Here is a 20,256-nt window from a genome sequence, read left to right on the forward strand (position 1 = left end):
CACGAACGGCACTGACACACCAACCCCACCTGCCTGCTTCCAGCCCAACAGGTCCACACACCAGCCAGAGCACTCCTGCACAGCAGCGCTTTAATGGGCCAGGTCAGCTTGAGCCCACAGGGTCCCTGCCCAGCACAGCACTCGGCATCGCCGTGATCCTTCCAAGTCCGTCCCGCCAGCCAGTGCAGGGGGTGCAGGGCTGCAGGGGTGGCCCAGTGACCTTGTCTGTGGGACTGCAATCAGGCAGCTGCTCTCCTGGTGAGCCAGGCTGCTGGAGCTGGGTCCATGCCTGGCAGCTCCTGCCTCCACACTTGCTGTCCCTAGGCAGTGTGAAGGTTGTCGTGGAGAAAGCTCCATGGTCCCCAAAGGATTCTGGAAACAGCCCAGGGCACACTTGGAGGAAGGAGAGCTGAAGAGCTGTTCTCTGTAAGCAGTGAGCCCTCACAGAGCAGGGTTGTGCTGGTGAGGCAGTCCTGCATGGAGCTGTGCCCTGGGGTGTGAGAGCAGTCCTGGGCCTGTACCTACTGCATCCCAGCAGCTCCAGGCAGCAGGAGCACCTGCATCCCTGCAATGCAGCATTCCCGGTAACATGCCCCAATGGGTCCTTGGCCATGGCAAGAGGGGAGGATCTTCCCCAGCACTCCGTGGTCCCCCAGCTTCCAGCAGTGCATTGTGATGGACAGATTCAATCCCAGCTGCAAGCAGAGTCCAGTCCATCCCATTGCTTCCTGCGGAGCTTGACACTAAAAGGACAGAGTCCCTAAGATCCCATGTGGGAGAAGGGACTCTTGTCTCATCTCTCTCCACATTCTAGTCTCAGACCTGCCTCCCTTCTCTTCTGTGTCCCTGGTCTCAATAACACCAAGGATCATGCATCCCTTGGGACACGCAGAGGAGCAACCTTGCACATGGCTGAGGTCTGGGTGCCCTGGCAGCCCGTCCCCAGTGCCCTCTGTGGTGGCCTCACCTGGGACTCAGGAACGTCTGTGTCTCTGCTCGTAAACGGAGTGAAGCTTCTGAATGAGAAATACCTTATCTTCCCCTTCCTGCAACATCAGAGACAGTGCAGTGAGGCTGAGTGGTGGCACTGCTGGGGCCAGAGCCTGAACTGGCAGTCCTGGGGCTGGACCAGGCTGTGAGGCAGCAGGGACAGGTGGGGCAGTGCTCACGCACGTTGGCAATCTGCTCCTGGAGCAGGCAGATCACCCTCTGGCGGCCTCTGACCACCTGGATGTTGAAGTAGATCACAGCTCTGCAATGACAGCAGGACGGGATGGTGGCAGCCAGGCAGGAAGCTGAGGGACACTGTGCTCCTGGCACTGGGATGGGGCACAGGGCTCTGGAGTGACACCTTGGCTCCCAGCCCCGCTCAGGGCCGTGACAGCAGGACCCTAAAAGCAAGGGCCTGGGGTTCAGCCTTGGGCTTTGGTCCACACTCACATCAGGGCCACGGACATGAAGAACAGGAGCCAGGTGTTCTCCAACAGGTGCTGGTAGACCCAGGCAAACCAGGTGATGTTGGGGTTGGACTTCTCCAGCACTAGCACCCAGCTCTTCCCTGACTTGTAGATGGTTTCCAGCCCCCGGAAGGGACCACAGATTTCTGATGGCTGCACCCTGAGCAAACAGACCAACAGGACATTCAGAGCAATGGGCTCTGAGCAACTACTGGTCCCAGTCCAGGGCACTGCCTGTCTCAGCTGTCCAGCTCTCCAGGGACCCAGCCTCACTGTCCCCAGCATCCCCAGGGCTGGGCGAGGGAGTCCTCATCCCTACCTCCTGCTGCAGGAACAGCTGGAGGAAGTGAGCAGGGGCCAGCAGCAGCTCCCTTGCCTGGGGCAGCACCTCAGGCCTGCAGCTGGGGGATGCCAGGGACAGGGGCCATGAGGTCCCCAAGCCCTCCTCCTCCAGGCAGCTGGCAGTCCTGTGCCCTGAGCTGTGGCCTCGTGGGTACTCACGACCAGATGGTGTAGGAGATGAAGGCAGCTGCACCCAGGAAGGAGGGGAAGCACAGCAGGGTGATGAATATGGTGCTCATGCGTGATGCTTGCCAGGGCTTGCTGGGGGACTGGCAGTTCCGCATCAGGCTGGTCTGTGGACAGGGAGCAGTGCCCTGTGGGCTGCCAACTCCTGGAGAGCAGGAGTCCCCACCCTGCTGTCCCCTCCCTCCCACCCACTGGGAGCCAAGTGAGCTCGGGGAAATCCTGTCCCCAGAAACCCCCACTCCGTTCCACAAGGACGAGGCTGCCCCGTGTGGCACCACTGCTGCAGCAGAGGCTGACGGTGGCAGGTCACTGCAGTTTCACCCCATGGGGAGCTCCAGGGGATGGGGAGAATCACACCTTTTTGATGTAGAACAACAGCAGCAGCTTCAGCATCTGCACAGCTGGCAGGAGCGGAGCGAAGACAACACCCAGCCTGGGAGTAGGGGAAAGATGAGCTTGCCTGGATCTGAGGGACTCTGTCCCATGGGGAGACAGTGGTGGGCACAGCTAGAGCACCCACAGGGCTCCTGGGGACTACAAGGCATTTGCCAGCAGGGGAAGGAGCCACACCAGGCAGACACATCTCACCAGGTCAGGGTCTGCCCATAGATCAACTCCAGCACATTTCGGGCAATATCAAACTCTGGCCTCTGCTTTGTCTTCAGCCTCTTCTCCAGGATTAGCCTGGGTAGAAGTGGAACTCTGCTCTCACACTGCCTGGGGGAACTTCACACCCCACCTTCCCCCTCTGATGGCAGCAGAGCCTGGGTGCAGCAGACAGTGGGACCATGCAGGGATGCCACACTGATGGAGGGACATGTTCTGGGGTACGTTACCTCCAGATCAGCTCCCCGAAGAGCGTATCCAGCAAGGTGAATATGAAATCCATCACCATGAAGCGATACAGGTCCTGCCCCACACACGTCTCCCAGCACTGGGGAGACAATCAAGTGTGGCATAGAATCACAGAATGGTTTGGGTGGGGAGGAACCCTAAAGCTCATCTCTTTCCCCATCCTGCCATGGGCAGAGATACCCTTCCACTAGACCATGTTGCTCTGAGTCCTGTCCAACTGGGCCTTTAACAGTTCCAGGGATGGGGCACCCACAGCTTCTCTCAGAACCTATACCAACCCTCACCACCCTCACAGGGAAGATTTTCTTCCAGCTCCTTGCACAACCCCATGCTCAGCCAAGCCCTCCCTGGCCCTGAGGCAGTGGTGCTGACCTCCTCTGTCGAGCAGATAACGCTTCGGCTGAGCCAATGATAGCACAGCAGGATGAGAACTACTGTCTTCAGGAAGAGGTTCCTGGGGAGCAGGAGCAGTGCCAGAAGTCCCTGAGCCCAGGGGATGGAGGGGCCGAGCCTCCAGATGGAGTGCCTGGCCCCAAAGCCTCCCTGCCTGCCATAGGCACAGGTGCAGAACGCTCCCTCCACCACAGCCCCAGCCAGCCCACCTGATGATTGCCACGTAGACCTGTGTCACTGGGGAGTCCTGCTTCTCCCATACGGCCAGCAAGTTGTACAGGTGGGGCATCAAGGCATTGAGGAGGGACACCACGAGGGGCAGGACCAGCAGAATGGCTTCTTGCTGCCATCTCCCACTGTCCTGCGCTTGTTGCTCCCGCTGAACCTGGTGAGCAGGTTACTGGGGTGAGTGCACAGCTGCTGGCAGCCAGGTGTGGTATCTTTGGTGAGGGCAGCAAACGCCTGGGCCAGGGGCAGTGCTGCAATGGGGTTGACCCTGCCTCTCTCCCCAGTATCCCAGCCCTGTCCCTCCAACCCCAGGGCAGGGGATTGCAGGGCGAGAGGCGACACTCACCACGTGCATGTGCTCCGAGAAGTAGTGCACAGCCAGCACGCAGCCCAGCGCCGAGCCCAGTGCCAGGGCCCAGGCCAGCAGCCTTACGAGGCAGCGCCCCAGGCACTGGCAGCGGCTCTGGGAGTGGGAGCGGGAGCGCTGCTCCACCAGCAGCTCCTGGAAGAGAGCAGTGGCAGAGCTGCCAGATCCCACTTGGGTCCGGAGCAAGGTTTTGTCCTTGCAGGACCCAGAGGACAAAGCACTAGTGCAAGGTCGGGGTCTGGGGTGTTTTGCATTGCCCAGCTCCTCCACCTTCAATTGGGTGCAGATGTTCTCGCACTGCAGCTTCACCGAGCGTCTCTGGACCACCTTGAAGTCCCAGGTGCAGAAGACTTTGATGGCCAATTCCCCTGTGGAGCTGCCCACGCTCTCCCGAAATGAGCAGGACACACTGCAGCGAGGGGAAGGGCATCAGGGATTGGGGCTAGTTGAAGGGGAAGGCTGGCAGTGCCACAGGTGCTGCTGACCCACCTGTACACCAGCAGGATGCAGGTGACAAGGAAGGAGACCCCAACACTGGACAGGTAGGCCAGTGGCAAGTTGTACGGGAGGAAGGGGGCTGTGTGGGGGCACAGGCTGCCCCTAGGACTGGAGGCGCAGGGGTCATTTAGGGTGACGTTGCTGTAGTAGCCGTAGTACAGCAGTGAGTGTGTGAAGCAGCCCTGCAGGAAAGCGCACGATGGGGCCCACGGTGATCTCAGCAGTGCCTGCAGCTTCCTGCTCAGCCTGACACCTCTGTGCCAGCCTCAGGGACACAGAGCCCTGCGCTGGGGCAGCACCACCTTGTGCACCTACAGCACCAGTGGTCCTGGGGCCCAGGCTGTGCAAGGGCAAGAACTGGGGTATTATTACAGTGGGAAAGTGGGACTGCCCCCCAGGCTTGGTGCTGCCCCTGCCCGGGGGTGCCTGGGCCGTGCTTACCGCTCCTGTGAGGAGCTCGAGGCCAGTGAAGGGCTGGGGGCTGGCCGATGCAGGGGGGTACACAGCCTGCACGACCACCACGAAGGCCAGGAGGATGAAGAATGAAAAGAAGTTCAACATAAGGAGTGTCTTCAGGAAGAGGAAGTAGGAGAGGACACTGGAGCCAAAGCGGCCACCAATCTGCTTCAGGGCATAGTGCCAGGGCTGCGCAGTGCGGAGCAGGGAAAGGAGCCTGTGCCAGAGACCTCGGCAGCCCTGGGGAGAGGAAGATGGGGAGAGCAGTGGGGCAGGAGCCTGCACTGGAGCCCTCACAGCCTCTGTGCAGACCTGAGCCCCTGACTTACGAGGACAACGCAGACCTTGGACCAACCACAGGGTGAGAAGGGGTCCCAGTGACGGGCGTGCTGTCTCAGTGGGCCCCTCTGCCCGCTCAGCTGCCGCCTGCCCAGAGGAGAGGGGTGTCAGAGGGTACCACAGGTCCTGAGACACCTCTGGCTGTGGGAGTCCTGCCTAGCTGGTGCTGATGGAAGGGGTCCTACCGGAGGATGCGTTTCTCTGCCAGGCTGAGGGGCATGGTCAGCAGCATGTGGCTGCACTGGCTGGGTGAGACGCTCAGCAGCTCCGTCACCAGCAGACGCCGCTTCTCTGGGGCACAAGGGGCTCAGTGGGACACGGCCGGCCAGGTCATGGCATGCCTGTCCCTGACCCAGCATAGAGACCGTGGCCAGCACTGCCTCCTGGCAGTCTGGGGGACCCTCACCTTCCAGCGTGGCCCTGGCAGGGTCAGTCTCCAGGTCGTACTGGCGCAGGCTGGGCCGTGCCGTGCGGCACAGCTGCTGTAGGGGTGGGCGGCTGCGCCGGCGCCGCAGCTGCGCCGTGCGGTTGCAGTACTGGGAGATGATGGCCCCAAGGTTGCGTCCTGTGGATCAGAGCAGGGGTTGGGAGGCTGTGGGAGAACGGGGCAGGCATGAGAGCTCCCCAAGGGGCTCTGGGACCTGGGGAAGGGTAGGAAAGCAGGTGGCACCTACCGATGGTGCGGCTGGGCATGCTGGCCAAGATTTGCAGGGAGGCAGAGGAGTAGCTGGGGTGCTCCTCACCTTGCCCAGGCTCTGGCCAGGGCACGGCACAGGCATCTGGAGTAGCCAAGCAGGCTGGAGACACTGGAAGGGGGAAGGCAGGATGCAGAGAGCCCATGGCTCATCCCTGCTGCTCTGCTCCAGCACAGAGGCTAGGTGTGTGCTCTTCCCAGAGTACCCCCTTCTCCAGGGATGCTTTCTGTGTTCACAGGATCTGGACTGCCCTGCTCTGCACTGGCCAAGGCATCACCAGGCTCCTACAAATGCTTTGGCCACAGCATCGACATGTGACACAGCTGGCCCAACAGAGGGACGGCCCTGGGCACACACACTGTCCCCAGCCTGCCCTGGCTAAGGCTGCAGCTCTTTACCTCTGCCCCTGTCCTGCAACTCCAGCTCCAGACCTGCCTCGATCAAGCTGCTCTGCTCCAGGATGAGCTGGTGGAATGAGGTGTGCAGGGCTCTCTCATTGTCTGGACTGGGCTCCTGGCTGCAGGAACACAGGGACATGGTGGACACACACCTGGTGCCTGCAGGGCACAAGGTCGTAGCCTCGTGCCCCTGGAATGGAGGACCCGGGCATGGCAGGGCAGCGGGGGGGTCACACTCACCCATCGCTCTCGGAGCCCTCGGGGACGTGGAGGGTGATGGAGGGCGGCTGAGACATCCTGCGAGGCCGAGCGGGTCCCTCCTACACGGGCCCTGCCGTGGTCAGCAGACGGGCGCAGTGGCCCCGGCCCCCGCCAGCCCCCGCTTACCGCGGCTCTCCCGGTTTCCGCGGCTCCCAAGCGCTGCCGGCCTGGGGGGATGGAGCCGCAGCCGCTGCGTGCGAGCTCGGGGGCAGGCGGGAGCGCAGAGTCCGCTGGATTAAACTGGGACTAACCCTGGGTCCAGACCAAACAGGCGTCAGGAAGGAAGAGAGGGCGGATGGGGCGGTACCGCCGTCGAGCGGGTTCCGCCCGCCGTCCCGGGACCCTTCGGGTCAGGCACGAAGCCCCCGAGCGGTAGTCCCGGAGCTCGGCTCGGGAGCGCCCGGGCTGGCCCTAAGAGGACACGTGGGAGCAAAACCCCGAGCCCCGCACCGTGCTCCCTCGCCCGGTACCGTCTCCTCCGTCCCTCCTCCACCGCCCTCGGGCTCCGCAGCCCCCGCGGGGCGGGCTAAGGCTGCCTGGGGCAGGTGACCGCCCCGGGCTCCTCGTCAGGCCCCGCTCGCCCCGATACCGGGAGCCGACGGAGCCCCGGCGCTCCCGCCGCCGACTGTCCGTGCCGTGGCTCGCGCGGGTGCGGATCTGCGGGGAGGGCGGGGGCTACCGAGCCCTGTCCGTGCCGACCCTCTTTGCCGCCTGCCGGTACCGGAGGGAACTCCCCCAAAAGCCCCCGTTTCCCTTCGGCTGCGCTCACCGGGGCCCGTCGGCGGCTGAGGCGTGGGGCCGGCGCTCCCCGTCCCCCGTTACACCGGGGCGAGAGGAGGGACGGAGCGGGGCGGCGGGGGAGCACGGGGTGGGCCCGGAGCAGCGCTCTACGCCCGGGCGGGGGAGCCCCTGTCCCGCCGGACCGCGCCCGCCCCGCCCCGCCCCGGCGCCGCCGGACCCAAGGGCCGGCCCTCCCGGGGCGGTGCCGCGCAGCAGCGGCGGCGGAGCGCGATGGAGGGCGGCGGAGGCGCGTACGGGGCGGCCAAGGCCGGCGGTAGCTTCGACCTGGTGCGCTTCGTGCAGCAGCCGCAGGTGCTGGCGCGGATCGTCAGCGCGGTGAGTGGCGGCGGGACGGGACACGAGGGAGAGCCTGCGGGCCGGCGCCCCCCGCCCGCCGGGACGGGCAGCCCCCAGAGGGCTCCCCCAGGCCTCGGTGCCGCCCACCGGACATCGGCTCCGCCCCGCAGATCTTCGCCCTGATCGTGTTCTCCTGCCTGGTCGGGGATGGCTACACGAGCCGGCCCGAGGACCCGCGGCTCTTCTGCGTCTTCAACGGCAACGAGGACGCCTGTCGCTACGGCATCGGCATCGGCGTCCTGGCCTTCCTCGCCTGCATCTTCTTCTTCATGGTGGACGTGTATTTCCCCCAGATCAGCAACACTACCGACCGCAAGTACCTGGTGCTGGCCGACCTGGGCTTCTCAGGTAGGGGCGCGGGGCAGGGCAGCGCCTCCCGGCCCACAATGGCCGCCGTGTCCCGTGACGTGGCCGCCGGTGCCTGGCGAAGGGAGTCGCTCCCGTCTGGCGCGGTGCCCGCGGGCCACGCGCTGCTGCTGCTGCTGCTGCTGCCGAGTGCCCGAGGAGCGGCTGCCCCTGGCCCGGTGCCTGCGCCAGCCCGCACGGTGGAGCGGGGCCTGGCCCGGGCACTGCCCAGGAGCAGCAGGACCAGCCCTGGCCCCTCATGCCGCTTCCCCCCTCCCCAGGTCTCTGGACCTTCCTGTGGTTCATCGGCTTCTGCTTCTTGACGAACCAGTGGTCCTGGACACGGCCCCAGGATGTGTACATCGTAGCGGACTCTGCTCGTGCTGCCATCACCTTCAGCTTCTTCTCCATCTTCTCCTGGGTGAGTGAACCGCTCTGCCCCACTTGAGGGGAGTGCAGATGGGCCGACTGCACTCCACAGCCTGGAATGGCCTTAATCCTGCTCCCCCCTTCTCTCTGCAGGGACTCCTGCTCACCTTTGCTTACAAGAGGTACAAAATGGGAGTGGAGGACTTTCTTCAAAGCTATGCCGACCCCAGCCCAGAGGTTTCGACTCCCTACTCCAGCTATCCCAACATCAGCCATGAGAGCTACCAGCAGCCACCCTTCACGAACACAGCAGAGGCCCCGGAGGGCTACCAGCCACCACCAGTGTATTGAGCCCTGGCTGGTGCCCGCAGGATGGCTGTACCAGTGCAATTCCTTCTGCGGGGTGGGAGGGAGGGATCTGTGACTTGGAGGGGACAGTGGGGCGGGAGGGTGATGGCTGCTTTGTTTGAAGGTGATCGGGCCTCTTCATGGGGTGCAGGAGGGGCTTCTGCCTGGTCCTGGAGCTGAGATCCTCGTTGGAGGGTCCAGAGCCCAGTGTGTGGTGGGTGATCTGGCACACGATGATTTGCAGCTGCTGTGTCAGAACTGCAGTTGCAGGAGGCCGGGTGGCCCTGGCATGTACGAGCCTCTGCTTCTATGGTGCCTTGGTGGCAGAGCAGTTCACACCCCGACCCTGGCCAGCTGTGCCCCTGTGACTGTTGCCCTGGCCCGTCCTGTCTCCAGTGCCTTTCAGCCCTGCTGGCTGCGCTCCCCCAAGTGCCGTCCCTCGCTGCCCTAGCACAGCCAGGCCCAGCTCCTGCCTGCGCTGGCTTCCTGTGCCTTCCCCCAGCGGCTGCTTCTGGGTGAGCTATTGCCAAAGCCCCCTCTTCTCTTGTCCCTGATGCCGTGCTGTGCCTTCCCCCAGCCTGCACTAGAGCTGCTGGTGCTTGGATGATGTGGTTTGGGGTCTGGGGGAGCTGTGAGCACTGAGAGCCCTCAGCAGGGCCATGGCTGAGGACAGTCCTGGAGCATTTTCTTGCCCTTGCGTGCCTGCCCGAGTGCTGCCTCTGCTGCTGAGTGCCTGCACCCAGTGCCTGTGGGCTGTTGTCTCAGGTTGTTTGCTGCTGTGCTGTGGTAAAGCTGTTCCCAGCAGCCGTGTGGGCCATCACTGCTGGGGCCAGTGTTCAAGTAGTTGTCACTGTAGGGTTGGAATAAACTTTTTCACCAAGCCAACCATGTGAGCCACCACGTGCTTTTTGTCTCAGCTTCTGCCTTCTGCCCCTCAGGGGCTGGGGGTGTCAGGTGGGGCAGTGCAGCCCCTGCCAACTGCTGTGCTGCAAACAGCACACTCATGCTGGTGCTATTTTTAGGCCACCCTCCCTCATGCTCCCTGGTCTGAGCAGAGCTCCAACACCAGGCCTGTGAGCGGCCCTCCCACCCCGACTGCTGCAGTGACCAGCCCATGCTGCCTCACTGGTTACAGCCAGGACCACTTAGCAGGATGCTCTGGTAGAAAATACACACACAGGTTCATTAAGTTATTTATTAACATAAAACTGCAGCTGCAGTGCCTTCCCCAGCCCTGGGGGAAAAGCCCAGCCCTGGTAATCGAGTGCTTGCAAGTACAATTATTGTCACTTGTAACATGGGGGCAGCAGAGGCAGTTCAGACAGCTCTTGGAGCCTTCCAGGGCACAGGCAAACAGCGACCCTGGACTCATGCCTGGCTTTTAGAACAAAGAGCTACTGCTAGGAGCCTGTGGATGCTGGCTTCCAGGAAAAACATTTTGCAGAGAATAAGGAAGCAACATCCTTCCTTTGACTCAGAATCTGAGTGGAACAAAGAGGGAAGAGAATCCTTCAGTCAGCTTAGAGCAGACTAAGAGTCAGCCTCAAGAATTTTGGGAGGTTGGGGAGGGAGCAAAAGACATGACTAGAGTGGAGAAGCAGCTCCTCAGAGGAGAGCCCCTTTACCAAGCAGCTGGATCTTCCCTGGAATAATTGTCCAAATCTTGGTAGAAGAAACTCTGAGCCTCCAAACCCTTCACAGGTAACAGCACCACAGTGTCAGCACCAGCCTTGAACCTGAGTAAAACTGCCCTGAATTTGGACAAGGCTCTTCCCGGGACCAGTTCCTCCAAAGGAGTCTGTCATAGCCTGCTAGAGCACAGCCAGCTCTTTGAGGTTCAACACCTCAGAAATCAGCTGCTAGGTCTCCTTTACCTCCTTCTGTTTCAACAGCAATTGACAAGGCAGTAACAGCAGCTAGCATGGGGCCTGCCCAGGGCTGGGCAGCGTGTCAGTTTAAAAGCTATGTCACAGCTCTGTGACAAGGAACAAGTTACCTCAGACTGTTAGGAAACAAAACTAAAAATTGCATTTAAAATACTAATGGCTGTACATTGTCTTGAGAAACCTGGAATTTAGCAACAGCGCACAAGAGGGAAGGACTGCATTCACAGGCACCAGAAGCAGCACCAGTGCCAGCCTGAGCACACTTAGACCACTGGGAGACCTCGCCAGAGCCACAGTGAGCAGTGGAAGTGCTGCAGCCTGGCTCCACATGCAGTGCCCCAGGGCCTGTGTGCGGCAGCATCAGTAACTGTGCTTGTGTCTCTCCTTGTTCTGAGATGGCAACTCACTTTAGCCAGGCTTTTGCTTCAGCTTCCACCAGCATCAGGCTTGTTGGATCCTCAGTTGTGGCGCTTGGTGTGGGGAGGTTGGGTAGAGGGGGCTGAGGCGCTGAAGAGTTTGCTGAAGTAGAGAGAGGCAGACCTGGTGCCTTTAAGCCACAGCACTGAGCTCCCTTCCCCTCCCTTTTCCCAGCAGTCAAGTGAAGATCTTCCGAGAGGCAGCGGTCTCCAGCTGCCTCAGGCCCAGGGGCACGTTCTCCTTGTTCTCTGGCCCGGCCTGCTGGGGCCGCTTGCGGAAGTAGCAGGCTCGGCACACGGAGTGGTACTTGTCAGCTCCTCCAATCACCTCAACCTGGCAGGGAAATGTGGGGAGTGGCTGCAGAGCCCAGCTCTCTGGAGGGAGTCTCTCCCTACCAGCAGGACTGGCAAAGCGAAACAGTTTCTGTTGCACGGGGGCTCACCTCCCGCTCTGCTCCCAGCCTCTTGGTGTAGGAGGCCTCCCGGAAGCACTCCATGCACACAGCGTTCAGCTTCACCACGCTCTCCGCCAGCGGCACCAGGTTCAGGATGTTCCCGAAGGCCTGTGCAACACAGCAGGGAAGATGCTGCTGGGTGGGTTCTACGAGGGTCCCAAAGCAGCTGCTGTACCAAAATGACTGTTTTACCTTTCTCTGGAAAGTCCCATCCAGAGCAGCAACAATGACGGTTTTCCCAGAGTTGGCCATTGTCTCGCAGAACTCCACAATGTCTGGGAACTGGAGGGGGTACAGGCACATTGTAAAGAAGGATGGGGAGCAGCACTTGGCTCCACGTCCCACAGTGCATGCCCAGAGAGCAGCACCAGGAGCAAGGAAAATCAGAGTCCTGGCTGTGAAAGGAGCTCCAGTCCCAGCATCCTCTCCAGGGACTATAGGGAAGGAGGGTTGGATTATAAGCACAGGCCACATGAATCAAGCTGCTCCAGGGCATTACTTCCCACCCCTCCTACAAAGGACACAGACCTTGGTCTGCACAGGGTGTACCGAGGAGCCTGTGCCCCGCAGAGCCCAGCAAACCCGCCCCAGCCATGCACTTACAAACTGGCCCTCATCGATGCCAATGACGGCGGCACCCAGCGCTTCCTGGTAAACGTCCTGGAGGAGCCCAGCGGGCAGGGCCTCCATGGTGCTCCTGCGGGCAGCCAGGGAGTGAGCCGGACAGGCCAGGCAGCCCCGTGGAAGTGGGGTGTCCTCCCGCGCCGGGAACCCACCTGTCGTGTGTGGAGACCCCGGAGGAGCTGTAACGCGTGTCCTTGGCGTACTTCACCAGCAGACAGCGGTACTGGGCGAGCTGGAACCGTCGCACTCGCCGCATGAGTTCCGTGCTGCAAGACACGGAGCCAGCGGGCCTCAGCCTCAGCCCGCCGCCTTCCCGTGCCCGCCCGCCCTGCGCCTCCCGCCCCGCGCCTACCTCTTCCCGGAGAACATGGGCCCGAAGATCACCTACGGGCACAACGGTGGGGTCAGAACAGCGCTCAACGGGAACCCCCGGCTCCCCCCAGTGCCGGTGCGGCCCCCTGGCCCCGCAGCGCAGTGTCCCGGGGCGGCATCTGTATCTGCCCCCAGCCCGTGCCCGGGGCAGCACCGTACCTGTATCTGCCCGCGGGGCCGGCTAGGGGAGCCGGGGTGGACCCCGGGCACCGTCAGGCAGTTCATGGCGGACTGTCGGCCCGAGCCCGCGCTCGCCGCTCCGGCGCGGCCGCGTCAGCCAATCGCAAAGGCCTCTCACCCACGCGCCGCCGCTCAAGCCAATCACGGAAGGGTTTGTGCCGCCGCGCGGCGGCGCTGCCCAATGGGATCAAGGGCGCCAAAATTTTTATTTTCCTATGTCCGCCGGCCCCGCCCCCTGGTCCCGAGTGACCAATAGGAGGAGGCCACGCCCCCGGGCTCGGGCCTCGCCTCCACGGTCTGGCCCCGCCCCCGGCTCGGCCTCGCCCCCGGGGCGGCCAATGGGAGCTGGTCCGGCAGCCCCGCCCAGGCCCCGCCCCTCGGCGGGCACGCGGCCCCGGGAGCGGCCCCGGGAGCGGCCCCGGGAGCGGCCCCGGGAGCGGCCCCGGGAGCGGGCGCACCATGGGCGGGTGGCGGGATATGTCCGCCGAGGTAGGGGCCCCAAGGATGGGCAGAGCGCCGTTCTAGTCCGGGCCGCCGGTTAGGGGCTTTCGCGTGGCCCCCGCCGCCCCGGAGGCGCTGGCCCCGCCGCAGCCCCGTTGCCTCCCCGCAGGTGCTGGAGGACCAGTACTCTCCCAGTCGCTGGTCCCGCCGCCTCGACCGGGACACCATCATCGACGCCCACCTCGAGGTGACGGCGGCAGGTGGGGAACGTGCGGCGCCGGGAGAGGGGCTGCGCTCGGTGCCGCGGCCCCGTGTCCACCGCCCCTTCCCCTGCAGGAACCGAACGGGCTCGGGCCAGCGGCAAGACCTTGCTGCACGTCCCCTATGGCAACGGGGACGGGGAGAAGCTGGACATCTATTTTCCCACGAACCCTTCTGAAAGTGGGTGACCAGGGTGGCGGGGAAGGGAGTGGGCAGGGTGGACACCCCGCTCATCCCAAACTGTGCTGCACAGCCTTCCCGGTTCTGGTCTACATCCATGGCGGATACTGGCAGTGCCTGAGGTGAGGTGGGCTTCCCTCGGGAAGGGACTCCCTGAACAACCCTTGCTGACCCCTTCTCCTGACACTGGGACTTGCTCTGGGTACACGGGGTCTGGCTAGTCCCCAGCTGGCCCCGCAGCCCCCAGCTCCTGCAGCCTGTCAGCATCTCTCTCCCCCAGCAAGGACGACTCGGGGTTTGCAGCACCCCCGCTGGTGTCACAGGGGGTGGCAGTGGTGGCAGTGGGCTACGACATAGCCCCTAAAGGTAGGTGCCGCCCTGCAGAGGCTGCAGCTGCCTGCGTAGCCCAGCACCCTCCAACCCTGCCCTTTGTCCCCTGCTTAGGCCACATGGACGCCATGGTGCTGCAGGTGCGCCGCAGCCTTGTCTTCCTGATGGAGCAGTACCCCAGGATCAGGTGGGCACTGCCCGGGGTGGGCATTGGTCTGTGAGAGTGGCTGAGGGGGGCAAACAGGACCTGCAGTGGGACAAAGGCTTTGGCACCTTGGTCCAAGCATGGGGCAGTGCCTGTGGCCACAATCCCCTGCACAAGGCAGCAACTGATGGATTGGGAAACATCAGAGCTGACACACTCAGGCTGTGCCACCTCCTCTCATGGAGCAAAGCGTGCCTAGGTGCCCCCTCAGTCACTCCCTCCTGCTGGCTCACTGCTCCCTCCTTTCAGAGGCATTTACTTGTGCGGACACTCGGCAGGGGCCCACCTGGCAGCCATGGTGCTGGCCACAGACTGGACGGAATTCCAAGTGGTGCCAGATATCAAAGGTAGCGTTGCCATGTTCCAGAACGGGGTCGGGGGAAGAACTGGTCTCCACACCTGGGGCAAGGCTGCAGGGCTGTGGAGCCCCAGCTAGATGATTATGATGTCCCCAGGGCTGTGGGAGCCACCCAGGCTGCAGCTCCTCACCTGCCAGTGCCTCTGCCTCTAGGAGCAGTACTGGTGAGCGGCGTGTATGACCTGGAGCCCATCCTGCACACCTACGTGAATGATGCTCTAAACATGAGCCGGTGAGCCCGCATGCTGTGGGGACAGAGCACAGGCAGGCCAGGGTCAGGGGCTCTGCAGCCACTCTGCCTGCCCCAGCTGGTGAGCCCAGCTGATAGCACGGGTGCCCTTGGAGCAAAGGGCTGCATCAGCTGCCACCCGTGTGACTCCTGCAGGGAGGTGGCCCAGAGGAACAGCCCCATGAGAAATGTCACCCCGGCTGTGCCAGCAGCCTGTGAGGTGCTCGTGGCTGTGGCCCAGCATGACTCCCCGGAGTTTCGCAGGCAGTCACAGGAGTACAGCCAGGTGAGCACCAGGCAGTTGCAGGAGCATGGCCAGGTGAGCTCCAGCAGCACCCTGCTCGGCTCTGGTGGGGACACTGCTCCAGGCAGCGCTCACCAACTTGCCCAATGGGGAAGAAGAGCTCATGTGCTGAACCAGGGTGGTTTCTGGTTCATTGAAGAACATCAGTCCTTGCCAAGACATTATTCCTGCTGCTTATCCCGGGCAGGTGAAGTTTGGGGTCCATCCTGCCAGCACCGCTCTCTTCACAGGCCCTGCGTGCAGCTGGCTGGTCTGTCTCTCTGCTGGATCTGGCTGGCGTGGATCACTTTGACATCATTGAGAAGCTGTCGGAGGACAGCTACATCCTCACTCAGGTAGGTAGGTAGCTACACCTCACTCAGGTAGGCTGTGCCAAGGCGGATCGGGTGGGCTGCCACCTCCCTGCAGGGAGGTGCAGGGTCAGGGGCTTTTCACAGGGTTTGGTTCCTCATCCCAGGTAATTCTGAACATGATTTCAAGAGCATGATGGCACATCAGGAGTAAGCAGACGGGGACCATGGCCCTGTGTGGTGGCAACAGGCATCTGGCATCCCCCTGCCTGCTGCCTCCCCGGTCTAACACAGGGCGCCCGCTGTCTCAGACCCACACTGTGCCCTCTCCCCTCAGCCCAGCCTAGGCTGGTGCCCCTTCCCTGGCGTGTTCCTGCCTGCTGGAGCACAGGGGACTGCAGGCTGCAAGGCTCTGTCTGGGCAGCTGGGTCATGAAGTTTATTCCTTCAGTGTTCTTTAAACTGCACATTGGCAATACAAAATAAAATGGGAATTACCGCTGCCCGTAGTAGTGCTTCCCAAGGAGGCAGTGAGTGCACACCCAAAGCAACTGCTGCTGAGAGAATCCCTTCTTCCAGTGCAGAGTTCTGGGACTTGCTGACCCAGAACATGTCAGGGAAGCCCACCTGCTGCTGTGGGACAGGATGACATAAGCCTCTGTGAATGGGAGTGACAGAGCCATCTGGGCTAGGCTGTGCTCATGCTCCTGGGACAGTCCTGATGAGACAAAAACCTTGGCATTGCTGTGCAGTGACTCTAGTCCTGTGGCTGAGATCTTCCATGTTCTCAGGAGCATTTGTACCTCCATGGGGACCTTGGCTGTGATGATGTCCCTGCTGCAGAGCAAGGAAAAAAGAACAGTTAAGAGAAAACACCCTGCACAGCTACAGCTACCACCAAAATGTGTTTATTTTGTGCCCTGACTGCTTCCAGGGCTGGAGTCTCTGCTAGGCTGGGCTCACATTGGTTTGTCAGGCTGCCTGTGAGGGCTGATGTCAAGTTTCAGATGGCTGGGAACACAACTGGAGCACAAAGGGGTTCCAGTCTTGCTTTGGGCTGCCTAACTGCTGCAGTTGTGGGCTGGCAGCATGCTCAGGCTCCCCCAGTGCCTGGAGGCATTGGATGTAGCCCCAAGGCAAATTCCTCCTGGCACTTCCTGGCCACAAATTCCAGCTTTCTCCTTGCAAGCTCGGTGTCACGGGCTGAGATGTTGCGGTGCCAGACGGCGCGCACAGTCCGTGCAGACCAGGGCAGCAGCAGGACGCTGACAGCCTGCCCAGTCTCAGCCACCTCCTCCTCGCTGACGGCACGCAGGCGGTCGCAGAGCTCGGCGGGGGACGGCCAGGCCCCCTGGACATTTACCATCACAATGTTGGTCTCCACTGCTGCCAGGCTGATGGACCAGAGAGGAGAGTCCAGCACATGGATACCTGTGGGAAGCCGAGGTGGTGCCAGCCCACTGCCCAGCTACCTGGAAGAGGTTACCTGCCCCAGCCCCACCCAGGTTCTGCATGAAGAACCCTTTCTCCCCTCATGTGGTACCATGGTCACTGAGCACAGCATGGGGACATTCATGGCATGATCCTGGCACTCCAGCCAGGTGAGGATGCCAACCTGCCAGAGACCCAGTGTGGCCATCCAGGGATGGTGCCCAAGCCACCATTCCGTGGTGTTGGTGGGCAGTGCCAGCTGTGCTGGTACCTCCCAGCACCCCGGGCCCTGCGGTACCTTGCGCAAAGCGCCGGGCGTTGTCGTGGTCTCTGCGCAGCGCAGCCTCCGCGTGCTGCAGCCCGAGGCGGGCGGCGGCCGCCAGCACTCCCGCCTGCCGCATGCCCCCGCCCAGCAGCTTCCGTACGCGCCAGGCCTCAGTGACAAACTCCCTGCACCCTGCCAACACCGCGCCGGCCGGGGCACCCAGGCCCTGCAGAACCGCCAGCGGGGTCACTCCCGCTGCCCCTCCCGGGGCCCAGCCTGCCAGGTGTGTTCTTAGCCCAACACCTGCAAACAAGGGCCAGGCTCCAGGTTGTGTTGGCCCCTGCCAGCCCTGGGGACCCCTCCCCACACGAGCAGACCTTGGAGAAGCAGAGGGACACAGAGTCACAGTGCTGGGCAATCTGAGCTGGCTCCACACCCTGGGCAACTGCTGCATTCATCAGTCGTGCACCATCCATGTGCACCCGCAGCCCATAATGGTCTGCAAGCCCACGGACCTGGAGTCAGAGGACAGTTGGTTTGGGAAGGATCCTTAGGGCATCTAGTGCCACCAACGAGCCATGCTCTGAGCTCCCGTGTCCCTGCAGTGCCATTGTGCAGGGCCCAGCTGCCCACGCCAGGCAGGATTGTGCCAGCACCATCTGTGGGCTCTCACCTGCCTGAGATAGGTGAGGGGCAGTGCCCGGCCCCCCGCCGAGCTGTGTGTGTTCTCCAGACAGATGAGCTCAGGACGCGGGTGGTACCGGCTGCCGTGGGCCTCACGGATGGTCAGCTCCAGCTGCTCCAGGTTGAATGTGCCATTCGGCAGATCTGGCAGTGCCTGGGAGTGCACACCGGCGACCTGTGCCCAGGGCAGGGGAGAGCATGGAGCTGACAGGGGACAGTGACGGTGCACGGGGGCTCCAGCCCTCTGTCCCCTCCATCGGGTGTGTACAGCCCCCACTCGTGCTGCAGCCCGCGGCTTGGGACAGTAACGCAGGTGATCCCGCTCTGGCAGCGGATCCCCCGCCGGCCCTGGCAGCCGGAGGAGGGCAGCACGGGGCCGCCCTGCGAGCACCGCCACCAGCGAGTGCCACCGTGCCCACCGACTGCCCGCCGCCCTCACCTGCGCGGCCCCGCCGTGCTCGTAGAGGTGCAGGTGGCTGTCCTGGCCCAGGAAGAGCTGAGCCCCCCTTCGCTGGCAGTGGCACATCACTGGGAGAGAAGGGCCGTGAGGGAGGGGGCCAAGTGCAGCATCGCACAGCCTAGGGGCACGAGGGGCTGCGAGTGCAGCCCCGGACTCACCGGCGATGAGATTGGCCATGGTGGCCGTGGGCACGAACAGAGCCGATTCCATCCCCAGAATCTCCGCGGCTGCAGCTCTGCGGGGGGACACGGATGTGCCGGGGGGCTGGAGCTGGGGGGCCGGGGGCTTGGGGACCCCACAGGTCCCGGCTGCCCCCGCAGAGCCGCTCGGGCCCCCTATCCCGCTGCCCCCGCGTCGGGGGCTTGCAGGCAGGGTCCCCACGGGAGGCCCGTCCCCCCCGCCCACCGTTCACTGACGGGTCCTCGCCGTAGTCGTCGTCGCCCACGGCGGCGCGGGCCATGGCGCGGCGCATCCCCGCGCACGGCCGGGTCACCGTGTCGCTCCGCAGGTCCACGGCAAGCGGCGGGGCCGCGGCGGGACGCCGCGGCATCGCCCCCCGCCCGAGCAGCCGCCCCCGCCGCAGCACCGCCCGCATGGCCGGGACAGCCCCCCGCAAGGGCTCCCGGGCGGGGGCGGGATCGCCCGTCCCGGGAACGGGGCGGACACGCGGGCCGGGAACGCCGCCCTGCGGGGCTGCCTCGGAACGCCGTCCCTAGCAGCCCCCATCCCTCCATCCCCCACCACGCTGCCGCTGGCGAACACGGTGGGGGCTGCCCCGGCCCTGCACTGTCCGCGGCCGCTCGCTTTGCCAGGATCCCCATCCTGGGTGTCCGACCGGAGGGAGCGCCAAGGGGATCGTCCAGAGTCTTTCCGTGGCTGAACAGGAATTCCTCCCGGCCCGCTGCGCCCGCTGCCAGCAAGGCTGGCACGGACGGGGTCGTCTGGCCACTGGGAACTGGCTCTGGCTGCGTCTGCCCTGGCAGCAGCCGCCGCGCAGTCCGATGGCACCGCACGTGGGCTGGCACTACAGCGGTGCTCTGGGACCTCTGGGCAGCTTCACAGATCTCGGCACTCTCTGCCTGCTTTGAGGGGACCCACCAGCCTCTTGAAATCCCCACTGCCCCTCAGCGGGAGAGCATGTGTCCAAAGCAGTAGCAAGACCCCCTCACTTTCCCCCGTCGGGCTGGACCAGCCAGACCTCACTCCCTGCTGCTACCAAGGCGGGGGACACCACTCTGCAGCACCCAGCACCTCTCCTGGCATTTGCAGGGGATCAATAGGGCAGGTGCATTTAGGTGCCTCTTCCCCTCAGCCCCTGCCCACCTGTGTATGTGCTGTGCTCCACCTGTGCAATGCTGCTGCCTTCTCCCTCCCTCTGCCACGTGCACCCCCAGCCTTGGCTGCCCCAGGTGCCCTATCCTGAGCCCCCTCAGCTGCCCCACTGGTGCCCGCTCTGCCCATACCCCTGCCTGTGGCTCTGTCCGTGGAGCCCCCTCCCTCAGTACCGCCTGTCACCCTCCCTTGCTGTCAGCCCCGCAGATGAGTGGGCCATAAACAGTCCTTCATGAGACGTTTTTCACACACAGGGCCACATGTTAACAGTTTTTCTTTATTTACTGCCTCCATTTCCTCTTTGTTCCAGGAACTTGTCCTCCAACTTCAAGCTGCTCATGATTAGGCAAAAAGGCCTCTAATCTCCCCGATCTGATTTACCGTCACTGAGAGCAGACGCTTCCCGTTACTGGCCCTGGACCTGGGAGCACGGACAGCTGAGCTGTGCCGGCTGCTGAGCCCAGCTGAGCCTCCCCAAAGCTGCCCCGCCACACACCGCCTTCCCGGCAGCTTCCTCTTCCAGTAAGTGCTGGGCAGTGCAGCCGGTCACGCCGCAGGTGAAGGGCTGGGGGAAGAGCAGCTGAGGGGCCTAGGCCAGGGATCCCCCCCTCCACCTGGGGCAGCTGCTGCAGGGCAGGGCAGGCTTTGGAGCCACTTTCTCTGCTTGGAAGGGCTGGATGGCTGGAGCATCCCTCAGCATGGCCTTCCCAGCCACTCACCCACCCACTCCCATGGCACCTGATGGGGTGGTTGATTGCCCTGATGTGCCCAAAGCTGAAGGGCAGCTCAGGGGTCTGCTGTGGGCAGCCCCCCAGCACAGTCAGGGTCCACAGCCGAGCAGGGGCAGCCACAACTCCTGCAGGACTGAGCAGTGTGGCTG

At 63.3% G+C, this 20,256-nt stretch overlaps 5 protein-coding genes across 8 annotated transcripts; 2 read left to right on the plus strand and 3 right to left on the minus strand.

Annotated features, from left to right (window-relative positions):
- Nucleotides 1-76: 76 nt before the first annotated feature.
- TMC6 (transmembrane channel like 6) lies at nt 77-6,594 on the minus strand. Of its 3 annotated transcripts, none has more exons than XR_010081960.1 (20): nt 6,455-6,594; nt 6,215-6,333; nt 5,796-5,927; nt 5,528-5,686; nt 5,307-5,412; nt 5,112-5,208; nt 4,768-5,022; nt 4,318-4,508; nt 4,099-4,237; nt 3,808-3,963; nt 3,443-3,618; nt 3,213-3,294; nt 2,822-2,919; nt 2,574-2,669; nt 2,343-2,418; nt 1,959-2,092; nt 1,441-1,617; nt 1,174-1,319; nt 968-1,046; nt 77-743 (listed from the first exon to the last, which is right to left on the minus strand). XR_010081960.1 is itself a non-coding variant. In XM_063409395.1 (20 exons), the coding sequence occupies exons 1-19, from the start codon at nt 6,508-6,510 to the stop codon at nt 975-977; spliced, it is 2,400 nt and encodes a 799-aa protein (XP_063265465.1). In that variant the 5' UTR covers nt 6,511-6,594; the 3' UTR covers nt 77-743; nt 968-974. The 3 variants fall into 3 exon arrangements, 1 of the variants encoding a protein (XP_063265465.1); XR_010081961.1 differs by having other exon boundaries at nt 6,215-6,373; nt 6,455-6,593; XM_063409395.1 differs by having other exon boundaries at nt 1,174-1,252.
- An 861-nt stretch (nt 6,595-7,455) lies between these two features.
- On the plus strand, nt 7,456-9,559 carry SYNGR2 (synaptogyrin 2). Its single transcript, XM_063409399.1, has 4 exons — nt 7,456-7,591; nt 7,723-7,960; nt 8,239-8,378; nt 8,480-9,559. Exons 1-4 carry the CDS (start codon nt 7,487-7,489, stop codon nt 8,675-8,677), a joined length of 681 nt encoding a protein of 226 aa, XP_063265469.1. The 5' UTR covers nt 7,456-7,486; the 3' UTR covers nt 8,678-9,559.
- A 310-nt stretch (nt 9,560-9,869) lies between these two features.
- TK1 (thymidine kinase 1) lies at nt 9,870-12,704 on the minus strand. The gene is made up of 7 exons (XM_063409180.1): nt 12,587-12,704; nt 12,408-12,439; nt 12,208-12,321; nt 12,035-12,128; nt 11,624-11,713; nt 11,420-11,539; nt 9,870-11,310 (listed from the first exon to the last, which is right to left on the minus strand). Exons 1-7 carry the CDS (start codon nt 12,650-12,652, stop codon nt 11,155-11,157), a joined length of 672 nt encoding a protein of 223 aa, XP_063265250.1. The 5' UTR covers nt 12,653-12,704; the 3' UTR covers nt 9,870-11,154.
- A 266-nt stretch (nt 12,705-12,970) lies between these two features.
- Nucleotides 12,971-15,704, plus strand: AFMID (arylformamidase). Of its 2 annotated transcripts, none has more exons than XM_063409572.1 (11): nt 12,971-13,096; nt 13,218-13,308; nt 13,385-13,489; nt 13,563-13,611; nt 13,770-13,855; nt 13,934-14,006; nt 14,274-14,371; nt 14,536-14,614; nt 14,768-14,897; nt 15,146-15,254; nt 15,373-15,704. In XM_063409572.1, exons 1-11 carry the CDS (start codon nt 13,067-13,069, stop codon nt 15,417-15,419), a joined length of 897 nt encoding a protein of 298 aa, XP_063265642.1. In that variant the 5' UTR covers nt 12,971-13,066; the 3' UTR covers nt 15,420-15,704. The 2 variants fall into 2 exon arrangements, with proteins under 2 accessions (XP_063265642.1, XP_063265643.1); XM_063409573.1 differs by having other exon boundaries at nt 15,146-15,250; nt 15,373-15,699.
- Nucleotides 15,705-16,126: 422 nt separating this feature from the next.
- LOC134557000 (uncharacterized) lies at nt 16,127-18,552 on the minus strand. Its single transcript, XM_063409574.1, has 7 exons — nt 18,450-18,552; nt 18,203-18,277; nt 18,024-18,112; nt 17,574-17,759; nt 17,278-17,415; nt 16,934-17,126; nt 16,127-16,635 (listed from the first exon to the last, which is right to left on the minus strand). The coding sequence occupies exons 1-7, from the start codon at nt 18,514-18,516 to the stop codon at nt 16,298-16,300; spliced, it is 1,086 nt and encodes a 361-aa protein (XP_063265644.1). The 5' UTR covers nt 18,517-18,552; the 3' UTR covers nt 16,127-16,297.
- Nucleotides 18,553-20,256: the final 1,704 nt, after the last annotated feature.

Source organism: Prinia subflava, chromosome 12, assembly GCF_021018805.1.
Source record: "Prinia subflava isolate CZ2003 ecotype Zambia chromosome 12, Cam_Psub_1.2, whole genome shotgun sequence".
NCBI lineage: Eukaryota > Metazoa > Chordata > Aves > Passeriformes > Cisticolidae > Prinia > Prinia subflava.